The sequence below is a fragment of the Strix aluco genome, chromosome 4 (assembly GCF_031877795.1).
Source record: "Strix aluco isolate bStrAlu1 chromosome 4, bStrAlu1.hap1, whole genome shotgun sequence".
NCBI lineage: Eukaryota > Metazoa > Chordata > Aves > Strigiformes > Strigidae > Strix > Strix aluco.
In genome coordinates this window covers 37569074-37588950 of record NC_133934.1, presented here as the reverse complement: position 1 = coordinate 37588950, position 19877 = coordinate 37569074, and the positions used below count along the sequence as shown (strand labels likewise).

The following is a 19877-nucleotide window of genomic DNA, read 5'->3' as shown; positions in this document are numbered from 1 at the left end:
AATACGCTCCTGGCGTCCAACATTTTAAGGCTGAAGAACTTCCTGAGTCAAAGGTACTGTCTTTGTGTTTTACAACCTTTGATAAATTCTTTTTTCTGTGAATTTGAGTAGTCTTCTCTGAACCTATGGAAGCTTTTAGCATCCGTGACATTTGCAGCAAGGAGTTTCACAGCTTAACTACACATCTCACACTATACTCAGTGTGTTTTGAGGCAGCTTCCTGTTAGTTTTAGTTTGACACCCTGTTGGTAGTGTTTTGGAAGAAGCAGTGGAGAGCTTCTCACCGATTTCTTCTCCATACCACCCTTGATTTATAGATCTCTAGTGTCCTAAATGAGTTGTATTTTTTCCAGTCTGTTTCATCATTCTTTGTACGAAAGCTGCTGCAATCCTTTGATCATCCTTGTCCTTTCCTGAATGTTTTACTGCAGCCTTTTCAAGATGGGGAGACCAGAACAGCAGAGAATGTAGCAGATGTTTAACTATGATGATTTCATACAATGCCTTAAAGATGTCTGCTTTTTTTTTTTTAATTGTAGAACTGATATTTCCATAGATCTGTCTACCGTAGCTCCAAGATCTCATCCCAGAATGATAAAAGTTGGCTCAGAGCCCATCTCTGGATGTGTAAAGCTAGTGTTGTTTCATGAGGACTTTGAAAAGTAGGATCTCAGCCATATATATCACTTCATGTCTGTATCTCTTGAATGCTATCTGCCCTTATCTCCTAGTCACAGCATGACAAGTGCTAATAACAAAACTTATGCAAATGAGCAACTGCTGCCTGTTTCTCAAACGTCACTTTGAATTTTCAGATCTTATGTTAAATAATAGGGAACTGATTACTACCTGCACTCTGCCAGCATTCGTAAAGTTTCCTTATCAGCTGTCCCCCTCTTTGTTCATGTGCCTATGATACCCTCCATATGTAACCACACACCACCATCTTCTTTAGCTCCCTCCTTACAGCTTCAGTGTTTCTATGGATGGCTGCCTTCTCTCCATGTCACCTTTGGCTATAATGCAAAATTTGCATGTTACATTTGCCACCTTGATCTCCACTTCTCTGCTGGACCCTCTGCCTGTTTATCCACCTCTTTTTTTGTATACAGTTAAGACCAGTGAGTAAGAGGAAACTGGAATCTATCTTTCCATAGCTGTACAACATGTGGTGCCAGTTATCCTGCCACTGCAGTGAACATAATAGAAGTATGATAGAAATTACTTTAGGAGAGATCTCAAGAAGTCTTTTAGTTTACACCCTTGTCATGAAGCAAGATCGACTGTATCTAAACCATTTCTATCAGTTGCTTAGCATTTCATTGTAAAATAATAACAGAATGCAGCAAATTTAACTCTCCTTCTGTCCCATAATCCAAAATAATAGGATTACAGCATGTAGGAAATGGTTTGATATATTGTAATCGGGACAGAATTTTTGCTTGTGTTTAGGCACCAAAATCATTCTCAAGCACAGCCACTATGTGTGTGTCAGACCAATGTGAGATGCATAGTTCTCTCTTTCTGGGGAATCATAAATAAATCAACCAGAAATAATTGACGGTGGCTGTCCATTCAAAACCCAATCAATGCAAGCCTGAAAGTCTTTGTGACACCTTCTAAAAATGTCAGTTCCATTGCAGCCGGAGAATCAATATGTTTATTTAAAGAGACTTTAAGAATAAAAAAAGGACTTTAGTTTAAAGCAAAACGGAATGGAGTGGTAGGACAAATCAGTGTGTTTAGACTCAATATAAAGGTAATTCATTTATCTTCACAGAAGGAAAATAAAATTGGTATGTTTTTTGCTTATGAAGATAATTGTTTTTCCAGTCTGTTTCTGTTATCGTGTCCTAAATTCAAAAAAACAGCCTTTAAAAGGGTTAAGATCAATTATAGTTTTTTACTGGGGGACAGACTGAACAGTAAATTTCCCTCTGTATGGCTTTTAAAATGCAGTCTAAAATGGTGTTCTGATAATGGCATATGTCCTTATTACATTACAAATACAAAATCATTAATTGTACCATGCTTGTCAGTATACTCTTTGTGGTCAATCAAGTAGTGTAATCACTTGTTCCTATACCAAAAATTAGTTTTCATCTGAAATTGTCCTTCTACAAAAAATGATCCTCTGCAGTATACAAATTACAAAGTTGTTCCTAATATCCATAAATCACTTGTTAAACCTTAGAACTCCCCGAGTTTTCTCTTTTTTAAAATATTAGTGAAAAACACAACCAGAAAAAAGTGTTCTTGAGTCAGGCAGGAGGAAAAAAACAACTAAAACTGTTTTTCTCTCTCACACAAAATAAGATAAATATTTAATTCTCTGACAAATGAGAATGTTGAATGGTTCTGAATAATTGGTGCTCTCCCAAAACAGTTGCATTCGTTTTCATGTGATGCAGCACGTACATTCAGAGTGACAGCGTACCATGGTACCAGCTTCTGCACATCCTAATCACGTTATGTTCTATTCTGTTGGTTCAGACATAGCTGGAAAAGTGTCTCAGGTGTTGATAGAGGCATATTAACTATACATTGCCTTCACATCCTGACTGGTAAGAAGATAATTCTGATTACTGGGGAGGAACTAACTTTCAATAGCAGTGAATTTTGGCCTGCAATTTCAGAATAGAACATAAGTACCTAAACCCTTGTTCCAGGACAAAGGCTATCATGTTTTCATTTTGTACTGGGAGCACTTTCTGAAGGTCACAACTCAGAGTATAAAACCACTGATTCTCAGGGTGTAAAACCACTGATTCTCTGGTTCTGGTAACTGATGTTATCCTAGCTCAGGTGAATCAGCAGTTTCACATACTTTAATAAGCCCTGGATGTAATTCCATTTGAGAGAGATCTCAAATGTGTGGGAGGATCAAAGGTTTACATGTTACAGTGCACTTCATACAATAAACATGTGTCAGAGTAGAGGTGAAACTGTGAACAGATTCGGCAGGAAAAGCAGAGACTCTCTACCACAAGCAAGAATGCTCTTTAATTTTGCTATATACACATTGATCTTTACATGATAAACGTGCAGAAGACATCTTTCAAGCCATGAGAGCAGACTCCCAGGTAGTGTAAATCAGTGCAGGATGGGGAGCAGATTTAGCCCTCCAGGTGTTATTAGGGCTAGTCAAGATTAACATGCATGAAACCTTGTGTGGTGAGTTTGCTTGTTGTATCAGCTGAGATGCCACTACATTTTTCCAATCCCCACTGATCATAAAATCATAGAATCATTTAGGTTGGATGATGACTGTTAGCAATCTGGTGGTTGTTAGCAAAACAATATGTGCTGTCCATTGGCCTGAGGTACCATATTTTTTGTCAGTTCGTTGTTTTCAACAGTTGCAATGTTTGATGCTTTCCATGTCCTCTTTTGGGCTTCTGTGATAGGAAGCTAAGCTCTTGCTCTTCTTCCTCTAGAACTCCAGAATGTCTGAAAGGGGGATTGAACAATTTAATCCTTCATCTGAAAGTAAATGAAAAGCAAAGTAGGTTATTGGTGTTGTATATTATTGTTAACCTATATGCATATATAACACGCTTTGAAAGTTAGCTCTCACCTGTGATTCAGGTGGCAGTCATGACTGCAAATTCATTTCAACTGCTGTTTCTTCCCTCAGTATATGTAATAGGTTCACTGGCCACTAGTCACCAAAAAAGTTACTCTAATAAGCATGAGGATAAGTTGGCATTTTTGTTTGTAGTCTTAGCAAGGGGAAAAGAAACAAGCAAGGCTTGGTTTCAGCTCCTGCTTCCCTGCTCAAAAGGAGACTCTTGGTCAAAATACAAGCATTTTGTCAGGATGTTGTGGGGAAGCTGGCTGTGCCGTGGGTCATCCCATGACTTGTCAAGCTCCTATCTGTTCCTCCCTGCAGTACGACTTTGTGGAGCTCCTGGATGGCAGCCGGCTGATAGCGAGGGAGCAACGCAACCTGCTGGAATCAGAGCGAGCAGGGCGGCAGGCAAGGTCTGTCAGTCTCCATGAGGCAGGTTTTATCCAGTATTTGGATTCTGGCATCTGGCACCTGGCCTTTTATAACGATGGGAAAAATGCGGAGCAGGTGTCTTTTAATACCATAATTATAGGTAAGCATAATCTTCAAAGCTCTTACCAAACACTAGGCTCTGGTTAGGTCTTTAGGAATACAAAGATAAGTTTTCATAGCTAAATGATCTAACTTTTTTTCACAGGTTTTCCATTCATAGTGTTTCTTTTGCTGCTCAGAACAAAATGCAGAATATCTATTTTAATTACTTGGTCTAAGGTATAAGGAGTATGCCTTCTTGTAAAACAGTGCTTGAAAGGAGGACACTGTTTTGAAGTATTTGTTAAATGGCATGGGGCTGAATTTTAAGTATGGAGCTCATACGGTTTTACCATTATAATTTGAGCCTTTTTGTTGGAATGTAGTGTCCTAAGATACTAGAGGTATTAGCAATAGAAAATCACAGCTATTCATGCTCTTCAAACAAATAAAATGTAAACACTTCTCTTGGAGCAAGAGCATACTGTCAGTTAGTAGTGGTTCAAACGATAGGTGCTTCATGTGGTGGGCGTCTGTGAATTATCCTGTTTTTTTCCCTTTAGAGTCTGTGGTGGAATGCCCCCGAAATTGCCATGGTAACGGTGAATGTGTTTCTGGATCCTGCCATTGTTTTCCTGGGTTTCTGGGCCCTGATTGTTCAAGAGGTAAATCAACCCAATGCTTTTCTCAAGTCAGTTTAAGCAAGCATGAAAACAAATACATCAGGAAAGCAACTGGCATGTGACTTGCTTCTTAGATATTCTTCTTTATAAACCTTTGGTGAAGAACTTGGTTTTAATTTTTCTGCCATGTTTTATTTCACAGCAGCCTGCCCAGTGCTGTGTAGTGGCAATGGGCAGTACTCCAAAGGACGCTGCCTGTGTTACAGCGGCTGGAAGGGCACTGAGTGTGATGTGCCTACAACTCAGTGCATCGATCCCCAGTGTGGGGGCCGGGGCATTTGCATCATGGGCTCTTGTGCCTGCAACTCTGGATACAAAGGAGAAAACTGTGAAGAAGGTAAAGGAGTAAATATTTGCCCCAGCACTTGCTGTTGTTCGTCGGGTTTCCAGCTGGCACATCCAGCTCTTATCAATTTTGCTAGGTGTAGATCATACACACTAATGGTGTTTCTTCAAAAATCAGTTTAGAATACTAAAAATCTAGTCTGGGAATCATTGGTATCACTGAATTCTACAGAATTATTATACTTTATTCTCAAGTAACCAGTGGGAAAATTCTTAATAATGTGTGATATCTTTTTGCTTGCCAGTATATTTTTATTTATTTTTTCTGGCTGAGGTCAGCTAAGAAGAAAGCACACAAAAAATAGATGTTGGGATACAGGAAGACTTACTGAATTTTCACAGTATAGAATAAATCATTAATGTATTGCATTTGTTAGTGATCTTTTCCACCAACCACATTGTGGAAAGTGCTGATTCAAATGCATCAGAGTGAAAAATGATGCGTCAGTTTTGTATTCCAGAGATGTGCATAATAATATTCGTTCTGGTGTGCTGCAAAATGCAGTTCATTTTCCATTCTAATTTTTTAGGGAGTAAAAAGCGCCATTTTCTTCCTCAATCAAATTGATTTTATTGATCTCCACGTACAAAGTAATGCAATTAAGTCTCTGGAATTAAATTTTCAGACCATTGACCCTACAAGTGTAACATTTTATTGAGTCAAATTGCTAAATTAAATCTCGTCATCTAAAGCACATTAAAGTGAATTAAGACAGATAGACAGTCTGCAACTCATTTATTTCTGAAACAAGTTGAGGGTCCTGTACAGCTGTCAAAACTCAGTAGTGGTGGATCAGGTCAGTTGATACCGAGTGCTGCAGGGAATCCAGTACTTGTTACATAGTGATTAGGCAGAACAGAGATCAGTTGCCCAAGACCCCAAGCCAATCTTCTTGTAATTCAGAAAAATTAGCAAACCTTGAAAGGTTCTCCATTAACTCAGTGGTAGCCTGTAAATGTCTTGATGCCAGTTACATGCACACACAAATTTCATAATACCAGAAGGTGATGTGGAAGCAAAGTGTTTTTACAAAGAAAATTGTTGCTATGCAATTCGTGATGATAAAGAGTGATTTACCTTGTAACCAGAGAAGGGAGGCTGGCACCAAGATACCTTGGTCTGCTCTGTTTTTTCCTCACTTATTGCAATGAAACAAATGTGAACCTCTCAGCTTCAACCTACTAATGTTTACTTTTAAGATGAGTGCCACGCTGCCAGTTTCACAAGGTCTTAAAATGTGGATTAAGTCCAAAATTGTCGTGAGCATCTAGGGGTTGATTACTGTTGTTAGGAATGACAAGTTTAAGCTGGTCTTTCTCATCTTCCCGCAGCGGATTGCTTGGACCCAGCCTGCTCCAGCCACGGCATGTGCATCCACGGCGAGTGCCACTGCAACCCGGGTTGGGGTGGCAACAACTGTGAAATCCTGAAGACGATGTGCCCTGACCAGTGTTCTGGCCACGGCACCTACCTTCAAGAGAGTGGTACCTGCACCTGTGACCCCAACTGGACAGGTCCAGATTGCTCCAATGGTAAGGGTTAAAACCACTCGCATTTTGTAAAAAGGTGCTATCTTGAATATCAGCATTTTAATGACATTATTGTGTTAGGACCTGACTTGCTGAGCTGATGGAAGTCTTTGAGTTGACTTCAGCGTGAACTGTGAACTGATTCAAAGGTTCAAATAATTGATGAATTTGACGTATTTGAAAATCAATGTATTTGTTGATATCTTTCAGCTGCCTTCACCTGGTAGCTTCAGGTACTTCACGTGAAAGTACAGCATGTTCGTTGTACAGTCTGTGGATATGAGTATCATCTTACCTAGTACATCTATTTAGAAACTTAAAACTACACTAGTGAAACTAGAGACAGCCACATTTTAAAAATCTCTCCAGCTAACTGGAGGTATTTTTCTTGAAAAACAGACAGCATTCCAGTTTGAAGGCAAAGGAAACTCAACAATGAATCCTAAAGAGCTTTTGAGGAAGGACACAGGCTGCTAGGGTGGAAGGAGTTGGTAGGAGTGAAGAAGCAAAGGGATTTCTTGAAGTCTGAAACTGACCTTATAAAAACCATAGTCTGAGCTTAGAAACAAAAGGAGAAAATGACTGGAGGTACTATCACAGAGAGCAGAATCTAAATATTTATAAAGTATGACAGCAGCCTTTTGACAAATAGGAGTTTTTAGAATATTGTTTGGTAGCCACATATCAAAAGAGAAATCATGTCTAACTGTGAGACATATATTTGTCTAAAACAGTTCATCTAACAGCTCAGATGATTTTGTTAATGAAAACTGAACACATGGGCTAGCTGGGTTTATGCCAGCTTATGAATAAATATAACTTTTTCATGAGGAACCATCTTTTTAAAATAAATGTACTTCCTGACCAGGATCTGTGATACTCCATAATGTTTTATGCATACGAGAGTGATAGGACAGAGTTCCAAACATTCAAGAAAAAGCGACAGAGAGAAGAAAGTGTTGTCTTCTGTTAAATTTGTTTAGAAGAAAAAATTCTTCTCTGAACATTTCTAGAACTAAAAATGGCTATTTGTGAGAGACCGTTTCTAGTTCTCAGGCAAAACATGGATCCTCTATTTCTTGACACAATGTCCTCTACGCTATTTTTGATGATTCAGTTATGCTCCATCTTTTACTTATGTTTCAATGAATGATTGGTCATTAAAATAACATAAAATGTTTCTGAACTTCTCAAATATTTCAAAAGTGTCAAACTCACAAAAGGACTTTGTAAAAATACCCACAAACTATTTGCTAAAGTCGTGCAAAAGGACTTTCAGAGTGGTACACTAAAAAAGTAAATCTTACTCATAAACATTTTGTTAAGCTGCTAGAAGAAAAAAAGAATGAGTTCTTTCCATTAGAGGAGTTTATAGCTTTGAAATCAGCAGAGCTTTCCTCTATCTTCATCAGCAGTTTGTCCGTTAATTAGCCCTTCAATTCCACTTCAATTAAATTAACTCTAATTAATAAGTTCATTACAAAGATTGACGCACCTTGCTCAAAGCTAGTGTGCTAAAGGCTGATAAACACCTTCACCCTAATGAAAAATTGATTAGATTCAAGAGAAATAAACCTTTCTTTCTTGGAGCTGCGTTGACGTTTTGTGACTCTCAAGTTAATCAAACCATCTTGCATCTCTTAATCAAAAATTTAATTCAAAGTAGATATAAAATGCTGTATCAGAAAAAAAAGGGAGGGGGAAATCACAGCTGTCTTTCACCATAAAGGTTTGGGGCTGTTTCTTATGGGAAATGTCACAGCTCCTTGATACCGTGTTTAATGTTCCACAACACTTTGAGACAGAGGGTTATACTCTATGGGGGAAGAAAAACACTGTTGAGTGGGAAACTAGAAACCTTTCTGGCACTGAATGCTTCTTTCTTTTGCTGTTGAAAAAATTTTCAGTCTTTTATTACTAAATGGTTTGTTGTCTTTCACAAGAAAGCAAAAACTAAATACAGTACTTCTATGAACCAGTACGTGGTTACATACAGCCAGCTGTATGCCAAGGAACTGAAGTCCCTCAGGCTGTATTGTATCTCCTCTTGTTTTTCTGTTGTCTGCTTAGCAGAAGTAAAGTTTGCTGGAGTCTGACTAAATGAACCAAAACTGTAAATGCAAAATCTGGCAGTCTAAATTATCATCTTGTATTAGCTGAGACTTAACATACTTTGTTTGGCCTCTGACTACCTTTGGCTGTTAACGTATTTTTCAATTATTCTATCAGTTACAAGATCCTGTTACTATATGTAAATGACAAGTTAAATTGCTGTATGTTGATTTATTTTTTTTAACAATCTATTATTTAAACCAGACTGTTCATAGCTGTCACTGATACAAATTTACTGAAAGTAAAAAAGAATCATCTTTTATATTTAACAGATGTGTCAGTATGTCAGCTTAGTACTAATTTGTCTCACTAAGGCTGATTCTTTATAATGAAAAAATGTGTCAGAAATGGCAGATTTTTGCTTTGAAAGAAAACAGGGAGCAGGGTAGGGAGGGGAAACCTTGTTAAAATGAACTTTCATTAATACTAGGTTTTCACTCACAACACACAATGACCTAGGTATATGGCACATTTAGTCACTAGGAGTACCCTTAAGTTCTAGTAGGTCTGAGTGCCATATAATCTAAGTTACAAAAGGTTACTCTTAGGACATATGCGATCACAAAAAATATGACTGAAAATTACTGAAAGCTAACAGAAGAGCGTGGACACTTAAGTACCGCTAAGTCTGATGGATAACTAAGTGAGCATTAGCACAGAGATAAAACTCTGTCCTCCATATGCTGTTGGGTCCTACCTGAAAATGACTTTCACAGTAAATCCCTTTGATTTAATTTTCAGAGATTTTGCCTTTCTTATTCTTCACATGTTGAATTAAAATGTAGTACTCCTAATTAATGCATACCCTCTCTCTCCCGTGTGCACTCTCTGCCTCCTTTTCTCCCCCTCTTTCCTCTCAAATCCAGAAATCTGTTCGGTGGACTGCGGCACGCATGGAGTGTGCATGGGTGGCACGTGTCGCTGCGAGGAAGGCTGGACGGGCGCAGCCTGCAACCAGAGAGCCTGCCATCCCCGCTGCGCGGAGCATGGCACCTGTAAAGACGGGAAGTGTGAATGTAGCCAGGGATGGAACGGAGAGCACTGTACCATTGGTAGGCTGGCTATGCTTTACCCTGTCTTCGCTGCAAAATTCAAACAGCTGGCGCTGCTGGCGCTGCTGGCTGCATCTGAATAAGAAGTGTATTACTTTGAAGCTTGTTTCTTCAAACAGAATATTTGCACGTGTCAGTCTCTGTAAAGGAGTTGATGCTTTCAGAAAGGAAATGGTTATATAATGGCTCATCAGTTCTTTATACCTGGTTTGCCATGAAAAGGAGGTGGAAGAACTTCCTTTTCAATCTTTTCTCTTTAACTGCACTTTGCTGAGGGGGAGGTTACTTTTATTTTAAACTGTAAATATGTTGTTTGATTTGTACTTTTCTATTTTTATGCGATAGCTTTATGTCTTTTGGAAATGAAGCTTCCTATTGTTTTTCTTTTTTCTTTTATGGAGAAGAAGCTCTAAAAAGTGACTTGCTACACAAAAATGTCACTTCCGCCTTGTAATAAATGTCATCTAGCTGCCCGAAATTGTCGTCTTGTCAACATAATGCTCTATTTTAGAATTATATCAGATTTCTTACATGTAAATTATGTAACAGCAGTTTAATACAGCTGATTGAGAAGAAGCCATCCTTATTACAGCTTCTATGTTCCTGTAATCAGGTTAGCTCTAGCACCTGGAAATGTTTGGAAATTACTGTGTCTTTATCAATGGAGCTTTTCTTACTCAGTTATTTATAGTCTGTATGTCCATGTGCAGCAGGATATCCCTCTCCACTGCACAGGGCTTGACAGTGAGCTGGCATGAGAAATTACACGTGTAAATAAGGGGACTAAGAAAAAGTGGAGGAGAAGTTGCCAAAAGTTTTATCATTTTTATATTGATTTTGTATAGCTGTAGTGCAAAGAAATTCCCTTCCACACTAATGCCTCTTTGTGCAAGACACTGCAGGTCTGTAACAGAGGAGGAGGATCCTATCCAAACAATTTTTGTCTTGGCATAACTGCAGAGAGAAACTAGTGCATGACAGCCAGTAGGAGGCACAGACAAAGGATGTGGCAGTGGTCTAACCATAAGACATGGCTAGCTTGTACTTAGATGTGTGGGGTGCATTGCACAAAGCTCAGTAAAGGCTGTGACAGGATTAACAACATGGCTCTGCAGGTATTTATGGGGCACATCTCCCAAGTGTGAGAAGCATCATGGCTGAGCACTTAGAGGTGGATTGAACAGACAACGAAAGAGGTAGCACAGGTCAGACAAAGGCAAGAGTAACATTGAGTGGTGGGGAAATCACAGATAATCTGAGTAGTCAAAAAACCACCAATAACTAAAAAAACCCCATTGTTTTATGTTCAGAGAGATGGAGGAGAGTCAGTTAAAAGAGGTGATGTAGCCAAAGCAACAGGATAGGACCATAAGTCTAATAGCAGTAGAGCTGATGGATATGGTTATATAATGGCATGATAGCATGAATTGCTTTTGCCACAAGGTAAAAAGAGGCTGGAGAACTTTAACTTTCATGGATGTGTTGGAAGGGCTGTAACTCTGAATATGTTAGCACAACTAAGCCATCACAGGGGCATGGGTATCTAGAAAATAGTAAAACCCAGGCTGTGTTCCCAGGTAGCTTACAGCCCTGACTGAGAGGCAGGGTGGTGGTGCTGTGCTTCACGGTCATGGGAAACAGTAGTGTGAGCTTTCAGGGCAGGGAAAATGAGGACCTGTTACACATGTATTACCTGATTCCCACATCATTGCACAAAGAAGATGAGGCAAGGCTTTATTTTGTACAAGGGATTCAGGTGTGATTAATTTGTGAATTATTTTTTGCAGAAATCACAATTGATTTTTTTCTGTTGTTTACTAATGAGATTGCTCAGACATATGAGGGAGAGGGAACCAAGGTGCATCTGGAGAATCCTAGGGAGAATGGGTAAGGTTAACATTTTTGAGGAGCTTCCAGAAAACATGCTGACAAAGAGAGTAGAGAGGTGGGGAGAGAACTGCTTTCTGAACAATAAAATAAAGTAAATCTTTAGAAGTAGGATAAAGCCTTTCCCTTGACCACTTTAACTTGCCAACGAGCAATTACTCAGCAGATCGCTCTGCTGTTGGTCTCACTGACCTTGGCAGCATTTCAAGGGTTGTAGTTATACACGGATGAACTGCGCTTGAACAATTTTTCCAACATATTAAGCACAAACAAGTTTTTCCTCAGTGGTGGGCAAGCAGGTCTGTCTTCCCACCTGTTTATTCTTTAAATGGGTGTTTACTTTGCAGCTGCTGCTGTAAAGATAGTTTGATTTCTTTATATTGCCCTTACAGCCTCCAAGACAAGTAATGAGGTACAGACTCTAGCCTGCTGTTATATTTACTTTTCTTAGAGCTGTTTCCTTCAGGAGCCCAGTGTTATGGAGAAACGAGGTCATTTTATTGTTCGTTTCCAAGAGTATTTCCACTTAGTGGAGTAAAAATTGATGCCTCCTCAGCTTGGCAGGTGAAGAGTCAAATTGCCTTTCTCTCACCTGCCCTAGAGTAGGTAGTAGCTCTTTCTAAGCAATGAATTTCAAAACACAAGGGACATCAGAATGTTTCTCCATGAAAGCCAGTTTTTTATTGTCGTCTTCATTTGTAACCCAGGCATTTTATGCTACATACAACTCTCAACTTGGTAACAGAATGTTTACGTAATTTGTGTTATGCACATGAAAGACTCCCACTCTCCCTTAATACATGTAAAAATAAACTATTGCATCCTTTGTATTTCTAAAAGTTGTTAACCATTTAGCTACAGTAGTGTGAAGTATTTTGGATATGTAGATATATTTGTTGCAGCTATTAGCTGGTAGTCACATGAAGTGCAACAGCCTAAATTTACAACTTCTTTGGGAAAGGAATATTCCAAAGAAGTTGTAAATTTTAAAGGCCATGCGCTTTATTCACTTTTGGGGAAAGGAAGAGCACACCAGATCTCTAGCTAGGTGCACAAAATGGGGTAGATATGTGTGCATTAATCACAGAGACACTAACTGAAATGTATACTGAATCATCTAAATCCATAACTCATTTGATTAAAGAGATTATGGTATTTTTGTGAAGCATGAATGCTGTTCAAAACGGTAAAAATGTTTTGCACCTCAACGATTTGTATGTATTTCTAAATGCTATCTGTCCAGTCTCATTTTCAGTAAGCCCACTGTTTGTATTGTTAGTTGACATATGTTAAAGGATAGGAAGAAGGAAAAAACAAACCTATCTCCTTAATTAAAACAAGGTAGTCCTTAGTTTATTCCTCTCTAGTATCTTATAAACTCTAGCTTGCTTCTTGAGTTATGTTGATTTTTATGTATACTTCAAGATATTCACATGAAAATTTGGCCAAAGGAAATTCTAATTGCTGTAAACTTCCAGAGGCTGTTTTTCTGGTTTTACGTCAATACTTTGGGAAGCCAACTCATAGGTGATTGCAAAGGTTTGCTTTCTCTGTTCAGAAACAATTCAGACTTCCTTGGGTTAAGCATCAGTGTTTCCCTAAGGCTGAGGATTGCAAGACCAGGATTGTGAAACAATATACATATATATTTTATATACTTTGATTTGTGAGAGAGCACAGAATAGACTAAATAAAGCAGGGTTTTTTTCTTTTTTTGAAGCAATATGTATAGTAAGGTTGGCAAGATAGTTTTGACTAATACAGTAAACCTGATGTGTGTTGCTGATATCCTCTGCTCCATTATGCATCTCTGGCACAGGGTAGCTCCAACTTCAATACCACACCTGATGTCGTATGTTTCAAACACTAAACAATTAAAGGCATCATATGCCACACCTGTGAGTCATTTCCTTTGCTCTGAATATATACTTCCAAACATTTATATCAAAGATGTTCAGCAGATAAGTATATGCTCAGTATTGTGATGAAATTAATCTAATAAGCATTAACAAAACTCAAGATTTATTGCTATTGTTTAGCATCTTACAGGTTTGAACTAAACACTGGCAATGTATGTTTCAAATACTGAACAGTATAAGGGATCTAAATTGCTTATTGTCTTTTCCCTCCTGAGAATTGGAATCATAGAATCACAGAATCATAAAATAGCTTGGGTTGGACGGGACCTTTAAAGGTCATCTAGTCGGGACATCTTCAACTAAATCAGGTTGCTCATAGCCCCATTCAACCTGACTTGAATGTTTCTGACGATGGGACATCTATCACCTCTCTGGGAAACTTGTTTCAGTGTTTCACCACCCCCATTGTAAAAAAATTCTTCCTCATATCTAGTCTAAATCTAGCCTCTTTTAGTTTAAAACCATTACCCCTTGTCCTTTTGGAACAGGCCCTGCTAAAATGTTGTACCATTTCCTGTATTCCTGTGAGAACAGAGTAAATCAACAGTTTACTGCAAAGCTATGGAAAATCACCTGTCAATTGTTTATTTGGTCTGGGAGTGACATTCACGGGTCTGAGGTGAACATCCATATATTATTTTGTGAAGCTCATCCTGCATCTCAATGTAATACAAGACCACACATGCACAGCTGGTGCCCAGGTGATAGCCTGGATGAAAATTTGCTCTGTAATTAAGTTTTCATAACACAGTTGTGCTAAAATATGTTTTTGTTTCTTTTCTGTCCTGGCTTGCAATGGGTTCAGTGACCCTCTCCTGTCTGAGTAGTTGTTTTGTGAGATTGGAACAGATATTATTGCAGATAGTCTATTATTTTTGTGATATAACTGGCATGTACCATGAGTATATTAAGTAACCCATAAATATGAATACTTTTCCAGCTGCTTTTCCATTAAACTCTGTTAGCTGAATGAAATTAGTAAATAATTATGTTGGTGGGGAACCTGCTTTATCCATGTGCTGTGTAACATCTCAGTTTTACAATGCAGCTTAATTTTTTCTATAGACCAAATTAGTTTTAGAGTAATCTAAATTGCAAATTGGCCAATTTGCATGAAAACTATGCCTTCTTGTTCAGATTTGTCAACACCTCTTTTTTAAAAAGTCCTTAACATTAAGCATGGGTGGGTAAGACCATCTGTTTATGGAGCTTGCCTGCAGCTCCATTACTTAACACATGAGACAGGTTACAGCTGTTTAATTGTTACTGTGTTGAACAATTATCTTTCAGTCCAAAATTAATATTTATATATGTATGCATGGAAAGCATGTCATTAAACATAAGTGATCTAAATGTGGATTAATGTCATTAAGCATTCATATTAATCCCTCAGGAGGGCTATAGTTAGCATCATGGTACTTTAATGCTACTTTTGAGTGCTGCATGAGGCACTGGTACATGGAACTGAAATTCAAATCCAATGGTGGTCCACTGTAGAACTGTACAGTTTATAATATGTTTATGTTCTGGTGAGAATTGGGATCTAATTGGTTTATCTTCTAAGAATTTCCCCTAAAGTTTAGTTGGGAAAAACAATAACAAGGGACAGCAAAGTATTTATTTTAACCTTTTTCTTTGCATAAAAAGACACTAATAGGACACTCAAACCAATCAAACCAAAAATAAATTTTCTTCAGCAAGAAGTTTCTAGTTTCAGGTATTTTAGCTAGAAAAACAGGAAAGTCATCTGGTTTAGATATTCAGAATTACGGAAAAAACAACTACCACCTAGAGCAGACTCCCACAGGTGTGTTTCCATTAGTACAGACTCTGTCCTGGTGACTGATTAAAATGGTTTTCTGACTAGGGACAAACATGAAGGCATTTGTGTGCTGATTTTCTGTGTGACCATGGGCAGTGTAAGCTCAGAAGTACTGCTAGTGTTGAGGAATGCTAAGAAGTAATCTCCTCCACTAAGTTATATGTTCTGCCCCTGCTCTCTTCCACACGTGTTTAGCTTAGGGCTCCTTATATTACAGATGTCAAATATGCCTACAGGGAAACAACACTTTATCTCTTTATAAGATCAGAGACCACGTCAAGACAAATGTGTTCCTCTTGTTAATTAAAGGAAGCGCTTACAGAAAACTTGATATGGCTATATATCATTATACTATATATTTTTGAAGTATGGGCTTGACAAGGTAAGTCATGGACCAATTTGAGGGCTTGATTGATCTTCTCCACATTTGCAGGTTAGGGGGAGAGCAGCATGGATAACCAGTATTATGCTGACCACCATCATTTCAGTACTGATGCGAAGTTGACAAGCATGGTTTGCTTTTCTCCAAAGTTTAAATTACTGAGAATATTCACATTTCATAGTGTTTTAATGTGTCAGGTATTTAATGTACTTTAATGCATTCATGCCAAGAATTCTTCATAAATTTTAAGATTCTTTTGATATTTTAGAATTTTGATCAAAAGAAAAATTTTGTCCTCCAAATTAGAATAATTACTGCTGTATGAATATATTTTGTAATTATCAAAATTCCTACATTTATGTTCTTCCTTAGTTTTGAGTTCATAGAATTATAGTTCAGTACAAATTTCACTTAAAACTAAGATTGTATCTGAATGAAGGTATGACCTTTGACATTCAAACTGTGTATTCTCAGATAAAATCAACCAGAGATTCAAAACTAATTATATCAAATATCAATTAGTTCACCACAGTATTGTGAGTGAAATCCTACTTTCAAAACACCTGACTACGTTGGAGTTAAGATTTCACCACAATATTTATACCTGTACCCACAATGCAAAAAACTCCATGAAAAAGAGATTACTTTCTTGGCACCCAGAGGACTGATAACCACAGTTTAACAAGATTTCACGAAATTTAGAATAAATGTGGTTTTGATCTTTTCTGTGCCTGAAGGGCATGATATTAATTTGCCAGGCCAATCCTTGAATATGCAAAATATTTGTACATTTGGCAACTATAAAAATACTCAATTACCAGGTAAATTTAAGATAGTGCTTGTGTATCTGAAGCTGTGAAAAAAGGTGAATTATTGGTCAGAACTTAACACATTTCAAGACCAAGAACTCAAATACATATTACCTGTTAGCATACTTTAAATTGCTAATTGGTTGATTTGCATTTAAATGAGGACCACATGTGAAGTTCCAGTTAGGCACATTCTCATAAAACAGAAGAGTCCTCTGAGATGTGAAGAATTTTAAAGTATGTTGCAAAGCTTACTTGGGCTGAAGTGGCCAGAAAGTAAGTGTTTTTGTACGTTGTATAGTTGCATGCTGGTCAGACACATTCTGAAAGTACTTCCAGTCAGGAAGAAAGATGGAAACAATAATGCTTCCAATCCTATTTTCAAGCCAATTTTATCTTTCATGTACTTCTTAATGTTAAGTGTCAGGTTTTACCTGTATCTGAGTCAGGTCTTTGTGAGTTTGTTAGAGGTCTCAAATAGTTATTTGAACTTTTTCAGCCTGTACATGTGGGACAGTTTTAAATCCTTAATAGCATATACCCTTTTTTTAAATCTTCTTCCAGCCAAATAGATGTTAAATAGGAAACAACACTGCTCGTGAACTTAGCAGCAGTCCCAAACTTCCTATGTCTACTGTATCCTTAAAATTCTTTTATTCTTTCCAGTAATAATGATGAGAAATTTTACTTTATAGTAAAATTGGAATGGACTCCAGAACAAAACATCTAAAGGGTAGTGGGCTTATGTGCCTTTGTACATAAAAACCCATAAATGGTTGCTGCAAAGAACAGTTGTGGCTTTGGCAAGGGATAAAGTGCAGTGAATTCAGGTCTCTGCAGAAACGTACGCAGCAGATATCTCTGCTGCAGGTCTACATAGGCATTGGAGAAAAGTGCAGAAATGATGAAGAAAGTATGATTTCAGAGTGAGGATTATGTTTTGGCCTGTGTAGGGAAGAGAACAAAGAAAATTGCCTGAAACTATTATTCCATCCATGTGTTCTCCTTTACAAGAAGGGCAAGATGGGAATTTAGGAGTAAAAAAGTATCAAAAGGAAGAGTGTTTGTAATCTTTCTCTATTGGCAGCAATGCTCTGAACATATGGTATGTCTAAGACAAGGTTCTTATAAATTCAGAGAAAGGATGACGACCATGAGCTGCTTACAGTGGAAGAACATGTGCTTTCAGTACTGTTCAGTGATGAATAGAGAGAATTACATTTGCAAATGATACCAAAGCCCGCTGCCCCCAAGCACTTTGGAAGACAGGACAAGAATTTAAAATTACTTTAACAAATAGCACAGGCTATGCAGAAAAATAAGGTGCAATTCAACAAATGCCGAGTTCTGCGCTTAAGTAAGAATAATCAACTGCACAAATTCAAGTTAGGAAGCAGCTCACTAGGCAGAAGAGACTCAGAAAGGCTGTAGTGGATGATGAATTTGACATGAGTGAACCGCTCTGAAGACAGGCTAGAACAGTGGCATTAAAATTTTATGAATTCTGGATTCCTGTAAGTTTTCTGGTAGAGGTATGGAGCTCCTCAGAAATTGCATATGGATGCGTGGCTTTTTTTAGTCACAATTTGAGAGTAAAAGCATTATCTTTAACTACTTTTCCCTCTGCACCTGATGAACCTGATTTAAGAATGTTGCAAGGCTGTGAAGGGCTGTCACATGCAAAAACTCCGCTTCATTTGTGCCAGAGACTGGTGCATAGGATGATCTGGTTAAGAATGATTTTGAAGAACAGGATTCCACCCTTGCTTCTACCATGTATTTTCTGTTAGTCATTCACAAAGGCAAACTTTAAAAGAGTGTCCTCTGACTGTTCTTCATTTTCTGGGGACCTGACTTGTTTGTGTGTGAATTGCTAAAATGCTGGTTTCTGTATGGAATCCTATATAATTCTAAGTATTCTGGAAAATCACATCGTATGTGTCTGCAGCCAAGTGGATGGAGACTTCTCACTTTACTCTTTCTATGCTTTAGTTATTCGCTGGTAAAAAGTGATAAGAATACATTTTCTGTTCACACCAGTAGTGTGAAGATACTATACTAAATAACTTTGACTTAGGGAGAAAGATGATAGAAAAGTCTATAAGAAAACAGTTACTACTTTGTTTAGGTTATCATGGCGTGCCTGCTAGTAAGGCATCAGCCATTCGTTGTTCATGAGATGAGAGAATGAGTGCTGAATGAGGACTGTCAGCTCTATACATTGACGAAGGAAGAAGGGTATAAAAATTGCACAGGTAGACATAAACTCAGCATTGTCTAGATTTTGAGTATTTGGCTTGGCCACTCATTATATTCTTGTAATGTGGTTTTTTCTGTTTGTCATATGGATTGTAAACAAAGTTTTATACAAATACTAAAAATTAATGAAAATGTTAAGCAAAGCTATTAAAACTTTCTAACTCTAAATAAATAGATAAATGTATAGAAAGACTAAGGGAAACAGTGTAATATTATCAACATACCACAGTTTGCTTACAGTCAGTTTTTCTACCAAGAAATTAAGATGGCATTTTTACCTGTTACCTTCTTACATGACACTTGGTGCAAGGTTATGTAGAAGTGTAAGCGTGACTGATGCAAGACATGTTGTTCACATCTTCCTGTAGAAGATCAGTGTCTGAGAGCATGAAGTATGTGTTAGCAGCAGAGATAAGTATGCAGTCATTCGCCAGTGAATGGTCATTGCTATACTGAACTGTGGGAGATGAAGAGAGTAAGCAAAGCAGAGTTTGCATGGAGAGGGACAGAACAGCATTCTTCATTGTTGCTGCATACTGAAATTGTTTCTTCATCATCTTTATTTTTTTTCTTCCCCCTTTGGCTCTCTTCTCTCTAATTTCTCCTTTCTGTTTTCTTTTAGAGGGAGACGCTGAAATGCAGTAAAGGAAGGGAGAAAGCTGATAGTATTAGTGGAGAGGAGTCAAGGGTTCAGCTCACACTTTCAAGGTGTAGGAAGCAAAAAAACCTTAAAATAGTTTTAATTTAGGCAGATCTCTATCAACATGGCCTTGCTCACATTCTTTTGTATTTTTGCTTCAAGTCTGGTGGTGCTATGAGGTCAAATTCTGCTCTTATAGCAAAGTAACTCGTGACTCCTGTGGAGCTGTTGAGTTGACACTGTAATGAGACTATATATACACTGCAAAAAATATGTGGCATGTTGTAGCCTGGTGTACAGGTTACAAAGATTATGATGGGTGAAGATGTCTGGTGGAGGATAATAATGTAAACTAATAGAAATATAAATTTCCTGTACAGTATTTAGAGGCATGT

The 19877-nt window shown here is 37.9% G+C and overlaps 1 protein-coding gene across 1 annotated transcript in view; it reads left to right on the top strand.

Annotated features, from left to right (window-relative positions):
- Positions 1–19877, top strand: part of TENM3 (teneurin transmembrane protein 3) — a 423548-nt gene that overhangs the window by 333354 nt on the left and 70317 nt on the right. The window contains exons 12-16 of the mRNA XM_074822768.1: positions 3893–4103; positions 4606–4707; positions 4868–5062; positions 6403–6603; positions 9579–9764. Coding sequence (XP_074678869.1) covers positions 3893–4103; positions 4606–4707; positions 4868–5062; positions 6403–6603; positions 9579–9764 — 895 coding nt within the window. The remainder of the gene's footprint in view (positions 1–3892; positions 4104–4605; positions 4708–4867; positions 5063–6402; positions 6604–9578; positions 9765–19877) is intronic.